The following is a 9,100-nucleotide window of genomic DNA, read 5'->3' as shown; positions in this document are numbered from 1 at the left end:
ACTATCGGATTTGCCACATGTAGGATGCTTAGCGCTATAATTGAGGTACACTTGTCCATCTTATTGCTTTTGTCATATAATGTCAGTTATACTCATTCCTTAATCTCAATAGCGGATCCTCATAGTCAGGAATAATATAATTTTATAAATTCTTCGAAAAGTCTCAAACTAAAATTTTGATATCAACCTCCAAAGGGCTTCTATTCTTTCAAACGGTTGAACAGTATTATTTTTATTTTCTAAAACCTCAAATTTATTATCCAAGATAGATGTTGTGTCATACTATGTCAAGGTTTCATGTTATATTCCATAATTGATTGCAACTTACCTCTATTATATTGATCTCTCGAATACTTTTATGTCCTTTTCATTACAACTATTTCTAATTATATATATTAGATTTAGCAATTCATGCAATCTAAACTATAAGATCCAAGAGAATAAACTTAAAAATTTTTCCAACCAAAATCATAATATTTTTTTTATTTTTAATGTGTGTTGAAAGAAGAGATGGTTGGCATCTCCCTTGATAGGAATAGCCTTTGGGGTTTCCTGTTACACAAATGTCTAAGGCTCCATGCTTGGGCGGATCTTATTCATTTTTTTTATTTATAGAATTAACCAATATAAACTCTTAATTTCAAACTTTCATAACTTTCATTGTAGTTATCCAAATTTATAGTTCTTCATATCAGTGATAATCTTGTTCAGAGAACTTCCAACTGGTATAAGTTTCATTATTCATTTCATATTCTTCATAGAGAAGGATGACTCAAAAGGCACAAATCCTAAAACAAAATTGAAACTTATTTAGATTATAACTTCGTACATCCATTTAAGATGAAAAATTTCAAAATTAAATAACTACTCAAGGCCTACAATATAATTAAAAAATATTTGGATAACTCTACGTTGAGATGCCATGATGGGGTTTTTAAAAGTTTTAAATCAAAAATTTTTTAAAAATGCGGCAAACATGCACTTAATTAATCAACAAATACTATAACAATCATCCATAGAAGCCACGGATTTAATTTATAGGCTTTAATACCAATAACGAACATGAAACAAGTGAGTTTTAGGATTATTTTTAAATTAAAATTTGGACCAAAATTAATCATGATTAAATCACATGTTTTCATGGGACTCGAATGTGATTACACTATTAAAAAACACTCAATTTCATAATCCAAATGCTTAGTTTACCGAGATTAAAAGAGATTCTCATTAAAATTTGGACCAAAATTAATCATGATTAAATCACATGTTTTCATGGGACTCGAATGTGATTACACCATTAAAACACACTCAATTTCATAATCCAAATGTTTAGTTTACCAAGATTAAAAGAGATTCTTAGATGTTTTTTTTCAGGAAAGAGTTAAGAGAGACACATGAAGTAAGGGAGTTTTAGGATTATCTTTGAATTGAAATTTGGATCGAAATTAACTACGATCAAGTCACATGCTTCTACAAGACTCGAGTATGATTATATAATTAAAAAATATTCAATTTTTATAATCCAAATGCTAAGTTTATCAAAATTGAAAGTGATTTTCAAATGATTTTTTTTGAAAAGAGCTAAGAGAGACACATACCCTTTATTTCTGTTAGAGAAAGTCTTTTATATCTCATGTGGATAATTTTATTTTACTTTCAAAATAAAAAACTGTTTCCGCCTATCATGAGCAGACCCCATCCAATTGCCAACACATCCAAATAGGAATATTGTTTATCAATACAAAATATAGGTTCTTATGAAACATGTTAATTGGACCATTGTGACAAACCTAAAGGGATTTGATTCGACATGTACTGATTAATTAAATATGCATATACCCATTATATTCTTGAGTTGCAATTTCTAGAATTAGCAGAGGATTGAATTGCACCAACAATGAGGGGAGAGCATGGATTCTACCATAATGGCATCACAAGAGGGTTTTTTTAGCTTTTGAAGCTTATTTAAGGATGACGTTGTCAAAGACTTTGTGAGATATCAAGAACTTAATCACGATGAAAGTACACAAATGTTTGTTTAATCCTAAACGATTTAAGTTGAATTCTCTGAATACATGGGTGGAAAAGTCTATTTGAGCATGACTTACCAAAAAAAAAAAAATGCTATTTGAGCATGGCTTACATCAACTTAACATTCCATCAATCCGAAATCTAGAAGAATAAAAGATTTTAATGATTTTTTGTTCTTCCTACACATCTCAAAATTTCTAAATTTATAGGAGATGCGGGCTGTCAGAGTCAACAAGTGGCAGAAACATCCTAATAGGCCTGATTCTTACGTGTCATTCATCCATTGGTCCGACCACATAATTTGATATCAGAATCCGATCCCAAAATCCAAACCGGCATCTATCCTTGCGGAATCATAATATCTTATCGTGCACCGCAACACCTCGACCAATCAAACGTGCCAGATGCCATGACAAATCCACCAATCTGACGAACCTCCCGGAGTTTGAATGCACCCGCGGGTTGATCATACCGTGAGACTCTTCCAGCGAGACCTGGTAGGGTCGCGATACGGCGAAAGGATTTCTTAAGGGACACCATCGTAAATAAATCGCATTACACGGTCACGTACCTTCTAGGAACTATCGCGAAGCGCGCACCGTTCGGGGGTCTATAAACGTCCATTCCGGTTTCCTTCAGCCGGTCGCAAATTTCATTTTCGCATCGTTTTGGTGTCCTCGGTCGCTTTCGCTTTTGCGCTTGGATTCATCTGCTCCTCCTGCACAAACCCTCGAAGCTTTTCGGTTTGTTAGAGAATGGATTCCTTCTTCCAGTCCCAGGCCGGCATTGGAACCAGTTGGAGTTACGAATCGCTGAAGAATTTCAGGCAGATCTCTCCCGTCGTACAGAACCACCTCAAGCAGGTTCGATTTGCATCCCCCGGAATCCCAATTTTCTTGTTCCTCTTTGGCTTTGATTGATCTATTTTGTGCTTGTTGGATTTCTTTTATCTTGCCTCTTTCTGGACCTCTTGTCGAATTTCTTGGTATTTTTCGTAATTTTGATGATTTTTGTGTGGTTCCTCTCTATTGATTCGACCGTTTCTTGCTTTTATGGTGGCTTGTGGAGGAATTTTTGAGGAGGTAGCTTGTATCTGTCTTATATGTTTAATTGACTGAGCTTCCCCAATTTTCGCTGTCTGCTTCTCATAGACGGTGTTCTTCCGTCTCTCGTGTGGTGTTGATTGATCCAATTACTTTTCAATTTCTTATCCGTTTCAAGGTTTTGTTCATAAATTTCTAGAAGTTCTTGTTGAACACGGTTATTTCTATTATGAATTTGTGCATTGTTTCTTGATTTTGTGGTAGGTTGTGCGGAGACTGGTTATTTTGCTTTAGGTTGTTTTCATCTTACATTTTGTTGTGGAATTTCTCTTAAGAATGGTTATTTTCGGTTAATCTGGCCGATCTTGCAGTTGTCTTAATATTGCGGTAACTTGTGCAGGAATTGGTGTGTTTTTTTCTTGGATTAGATTTGTGTTTCATTGATTGATGGATTTAGATTTCTATGGTTGATTTGCTTTAATTTGTATAGTTTTTAAGAAAGAAGCCTTTGTGATGGCTTGTTTTGTATTATTGTGGGATGTCTCCTATGTAAATCTGTTCCTTTTTTATTAATTTGAAGTCTAATTCATTGAGGGGTTGATATGCAGGTTTACCTGACACTATGTTGTGCGCTATCGGCTTCTGCAGCTGGAGCATTCTTGCATATTTTGTGGAACATTGGTGGTTTCTTGACCATGCTCGGATGCTTCATAAGCATCGCTTGGTTATTCTCTTCACCTATATATGAGGAAGTATGAATATCTATCCTCTTTGGCCATTTTTCAAATTATTGTATTTCCAATCCATCGATGTATATTTAATGATCGTTGTTTATCGTTTATTGGAGCAGAGGAAGAGATTGGGCCTTCTCATGGCTGCTTCCTTCTTTGAAGGGGCTTCTGTGGGTCCACTGATAGAGCTAGCCATTGACTTTGACTCAAGGTATGTTGCTTGAGAATATTGGTTGCTACAAGCTTGTGTATTAGTCTATTAATTTATCTGATTTGTCAAGTTTGTGTAGATACTATTAGTATTTTGAGTGTGTTGATGGTTGTTCTTTAACTTTTCAGTATTTCTGTACTCTGTAGCATGCTAACTCATCATTCCATATGAATTTGTTGGATTCTTAAAGTTGGACACAAAGATTTGATTTATGCAACTCTGCAGTGGTTGATCAAGGGGTTAGCATATTTAAACCTCATGGTTAAGTTGTTTCGTTTATCACATTTAGGAAGTTGACCAGCCAACCAAGATTCTTTATTTAATCTTATATATTTATATTTCAATCTTAATAATGAGGAGAATATCGAAATGGTACTGTTGGATAGAGCTATTAAGTAGGGGAAAAGGAATGATGGGTTGCCAACTATAGATAGGGGACTCCTCAGGAAGACCACATGCCACTCTTTTTTGGAGACGTGTGAAGATGTGTGAAATATAAGATTTATTGGAGATGGCCACTAGGAGGACTCATATGTTGATGACTTAGAAAGAGCGTAGTTACTTCAGTTGCTATAAACTTAGGAAGAGTGGTTGCTTAAGTATGTTTAAACTTAAGCATATATTTCACTACCCTGTTTTGTTTGAATTTACATTTCTGGTCGAACCTGAACTTGATGGTCCACTGGTTAGTATTTTCTTGTTTGTAACTCGTAATAATGTTGAACTCATCTTTGTGGTTATTTGTGTAACTCATCTTTGTGGTTATTTGTGTAACTCATCTTTTTGATATTTTTCTGTTATATAAAAATGGTGGAATTGATAATAAATTGCTGTTTTACATTTATTTTGTATGCACAATTGCCATACCATTGATGGGGCAATCATATGTGAAACTTAGGAGGGTATGCTATTGTCCTTATTATTGTTACTGTTGATGTTTGGAAAGATAGGAACCAAAATTTGAATCTTTTATTTTTTGTTTGATACGAAGGATGGATGGATGAAAGGATGGATGGATTTTTCATCCAATCCATGCATTTTTCATATATTTGGTGAAATATGGAAGGATAGATGAAAATGATTCTCTCCTCTATTTAGTATAGTATATAGGAGGAATGAGAGAAAGGGTGATTAATATATATATAATATATTTACTAAATTATTTTAAGATAAAAATATTATTATTATCAATTTATAATACTTATATTAAAAAAATAAACAATATATAAATTTATAATTTTTATAATTTATAATTATATAAATATTATATAAATATTTAATTGAATACATGATTTTATAAATTAATTATTAATAAATTAATCATATAAATAAATAATTAATTTACAATTTAGTTTAAATAGTTAATTAAAATTATACCAATAGTAATTAAAAAATAGTAAATATAATAGAGAAATAGAAGATAATTTAATTATTTTATTATAATTAAGAAAATTATATATTAAAATTAAAATAATGATTAATAAAATTTAATAGTATATGATTAATAATATATATATTATATAATATAATATAAATGAAACGGTGAAAAAGTATTGTAGTTTTATAAAAAAAAAAAAAAGGAACTAACGAGGGATAATTTTGTCCATACAAAAGTCCATTCTTTGTTCCATTCATTCTTTCTTTATCCTTCTAATTTGAGAGGATGTAATTTAGTAGGACATGATGGATGGGCAATTCCTTGAGGTCATCTATCCTTTCAATCTTATCTATTTATTCTATCATGACGCCAACCAAACACAGAGTTAAGATCTCAAGAGGCGATTTATGTGCCTCGATGTGTAAAGAAGAAAACATAAATTAAAATATATGATAAGATCTGGTGTAAAAGTATGCAATGATGTTACTTCAACTTCCATGGAAAGCATCATGTAACAAATAAATACAGTTTTTTAATTCGATTTTTGGTCAAACCCTTGATATATAGAAGGGGGTTAGGCATGCTCCAATGAACCTTGGAATGCAATATAATTCCTTGTTTATCATAGGCTTAGCAATGAGCCCAAGGCCCTGCAGAGTCTCGGCTTGAGGCTCGGGGCAAGTTGGTTGATTAAGTTTCTTGATAATAATTCATTCAGCATCACCAGGAGTAGAAAGGACTTAGTTGAGGAAGTCTAACTGTTTGAATTAATGTCTAATTTCCAGCATACTTATAACTGCATTTGTGGGGACTGCTTTGGCCTTCGGATGTTTCTCGGGAACCGCTATAGTAGCTAAGCGGCGTGAGTTTCTTTACTTGGGTGGGCTGCTTTCTTCTGGCCTTTCAATCCTCCTCTGGTTGCAGTTGGCAGCCTCCATCTTTGGCCACTCTACTGCTACATTCAAGGTCGAGGTAAGTTGTTGGCAGCATGTATGATTGTTGATGACAATATATTGATTATGAATTTTTAGCTTCTTCCTGTCTGGTAAAATGCTGATGATGTTTTTCTTGGCAGCTTTATTTTGGGCTGTTGCTATTTCTGGGATATGTGGTCTTTGACACCCAGGAGATCATTGAGCGAGCACACCTTGGGGACCTGGATTATGTCAAACATGCCCTGACGCTCTTCACGGACTTTGTTGCTGTTCTTGTTCGCATTCTCGTCATCATGGTAAGCTGAGTTCTAAAATTTGTTGCTTTCATGCTGGAAGCATTAATTGTGGCTTCTTTCTGCATATTCACAATGGCATCTCCAAATTTTTATACCTGCAGCTGAAGAATGCATCTGAGAAATCTGAAGATAAGAAAAGGAAGAAAAGATCGTAAAGCTAACTGGAAAGGAAGGCGGAGATCATATTTGCGTTGTGAATGCATAAAATTGTCACCTGTCTTTTCTCGTCTAGAAAAACGCTTTTGAGTTCATTTCTTTCTCATCATGTATAGTTTGTTACTAGAGATGGTGTGTTGCCTGCTTAGGTTTGTGCCATACGTACCGACTCTGATGCGGTTACTGTAACAAATACAACGTGACCTACTGTGGATAGGATGTCTTTGTTTCGTTTTCGGATGTAACCTAGCCAAAATAGAAGCAGCAAGTTATCGGAACTGACACTCCATGTTAAAAGATTTCCTCTGTAGCATCTGCGTAAAATAATGTAGGCTTCCTTGTTATCAATGTCGATGAAAGTTGACCTCATGACCAGATCCATTCAACTTATCAAGAGGCTTGATGTGAAGGTCTGTGTTATCGTCATGAATACGCTAGGAAAAACCGGTAACCTGGATTGTTATTTAATGGATAAATCACATAGTTAATGTGAAATGGGGTAGACAATACCAGTTGTCATGCTCAATGTTAAAAAAATTTTAAAGAGTGTTTAGTTCGCAATGAAAATGAAAATTGAAATGTTTTGAAATTAAAATCGAAATGGTAAAATCTTTTGAAATATTTGGTATCGAAATCGAAATGTTTGATCTGTGATCAAAATTGAAATAAAAATTTATGATCGAAATCGAAATGTTTGATCTGTGATCAAAATTGAAATAAAAATTTATGATCGAAATTGAAATAAAAATTTAAATCTATAGAGTAGAGTAAGAGTTGAGTTTTATATGGATTGGATCGTTTTTCTTCTATTCTAAAATTAAAATAAATTTTTTTTAATCAAATAATTAGAATGAAAATTATGTATTTTGATTTTATATTCGCACTCTCTCCAGTCAAACATTTTTTTTAAAGAAACAAACAAAAAGGATCACTCGGTGTCACTATCATGGCTGGCGCGGTGTCACTATCATGGCTGGCGCAGTCCTTGTAAAGGTTGGATTGAAACCTTCCGGTAGCGTCTTTATCGGCGCAAGTTGCCTTGCAATCAAGTGTTACGGTGGTGTGGAATTTTGCCTTCTGATGTTAAGGTATGTTATTTATGACCTCTGATGTTCAGGTTTGTTATTTATGTCCTCAGGATATTGGGGACTCTGATCACGTGATTATTTTGTGTCCCTTAGCAGTGGATTTCTGGATCAAGGTGTGTGGGTTGTCTTTTTACCCATCGCTTTTGCCGGCTCTGGTGGAAATTTTTTGCCAGGGGCATGGTAGGGAGGGTATGGGATTGTTCTTGGGTTCGGTGTGAACGGTTTTTCAACAAACAAGCAGTACTCCAAAGAATTAGTCTGGAGGTTGTTTTTTGTGTTTATTAATGCATTTCAGGTAAGGTTCTTCGGTCTCTTAATGCTCATTCAAGGAACTGGGGTTGTTATTTCTTCTCTAAGTAGGGGCCATGCGGCTTTTATGGCAATCCCCTCCTCTTGGGGTATTAAATTAGAATTTTGATGGTGCTGTGATTGATTATGTAGCAGCTGCAGCTTTTATCATGAGAGATTACGAGCGTTTACCATCTTTTTGGCACCATTTGCTAAGTTGGTTTGTGTTTGGATGCATCTTGCACAACAACTTTGAAGGGAGGGTGGTTCTTCAACGTCTATTCACTAGATTTCCAAGTCGCAGTCCGCCGTTGCTGACGGATATTGCTGCTTGGCGGGCGACTACCTAGGTTTGGCTAGCATCTCATGTGTATCGAGAGGCCAAACATGCTGCTGATTGGTTGGCCTCTCAGGCACTAAAGATCTCTTTCACTATCATGGCCAATGATAGCTTTCCTCAGGAGCCGGGCTTCATTCTTGCGGCAGATGGAGTTTTCTATGATTGCCATCCATAGTTGCTGAAATTCTTTTAGTGTTTTTTCATTGACAGCACTGTATGCTATTAGTGTGATGGCTTTCCGGTCCTGGTTGCTGGTTACCTTTGGTATTATAAAGTTTGCAGGTTGTTGATCAGTGGTGCAGTGTCGAGTGGTCCGACTGTCATGGTTATCACAAGTGACGCCCACTCGTATTCTTATGATAGTTCGACTGCCGTTGTTTTTGCCGTGGAGTTCCCAGATCATCTGCCTCCCAGATGGGAAATTATTACATGGCTTGGGTCCGGGGGACCAATCAAAATCTGAGAGCATGCGTACGGTGGATAATAGGCAACCATCATATAATCTAGAATTGTAACGGGTCCATTGGACTTGATTTGCCTGATAATTAGACCTCTCATATTTCTATTGTGATGCTTATGCATGCAATCGAGCTTTAAGTTTGA

The 9,100-nt window shown here is 35.0% G+C and overlaps 1 protein-coding gene and 1 non-coding gene across 2 annotated transcripts; both read left to right on the top strand.

Annotated features, from left to right (window-relative positions):
- Positions 1-491: 491 nt before the first annotated feature.
- Positions 492-608, top strand: LOC114912666 (U6atac minor spliceosomal RNA). Its single transcript, XR_003798372.1, has one exon. It is a non-coding gene; the product is annotated as a U6atac minor spliceosomal RNA (small nuclear RNA).
- A 2,045-nt stretch (positions 609-2,653) lies between these two features.
- LOC105059431 (bax inhibitor 1) lies at positions 2,654-7,059 on the top strand. The gene is made up of 6 exons (XM_010942723.4): positions 2,654-2,894; positions 3,683-3,826; positions 3,925-4,016; positions 6,180-6,366; positions 6,470-6,625; positions 6,727-7,059. Exons 1-6 carry the CDS (start codon positions 2,787-2,789, stop codon positions 6,778-6,780), a joined length of 741 nt encoding a protein of 246 aa, XP_010941025.1. The 5' UTR covers positions 2,654-2,786; the 3' UTR covers positions 6,781-7,059.
- Positions 7,060-9,100: the final 2,041 nt, after the last annotated feature.

The sequence above is a fragment of the Elaeis guineensis genome, chromosome 16 (genome assembly GCF_000442705.2).
Source record: "Elaeis guineensis isolate ETL-2024a chromosome 16, EG11, whole genome shotgun sequence".
Taxonomy (NCBI): Eukaryota; Viridiplantae; Streptophyta; class Magnoliopsida; order Arecales; family Arecaceae; genus Elaeis; species Elaeis guineensis.
The sequence above is the reverse complement of the archived record's forward strand: the minus strand, read 5'-3'. Positions and strand labels throughout refer to the sequence as shown.

Bases quoted from the DNA above. Each gene is read 5' to 3' on its own strand.
- LOC105059431 (XM_010942723.4), top strand. From the start codon at position 2,787: ATGGATTCCTTCTTCCAGTCCCAGGCCGGCATTGGAACCAGTTGGAGT. The intron at 2,895-3,682 runs GTTCGATTTGCA...GTTGATATGCAG, and splicing joins TACAGAACCACCTCAAGCAG to GTTTACCTGACACTATGTTG. The intron at 3,827-3,924 runs GTATGAATATCT...TTATTGGAGCAG, and splicing joins CTTCACCTATATATGAGGAA to AGGAAGAGATTGGGCCTTCT.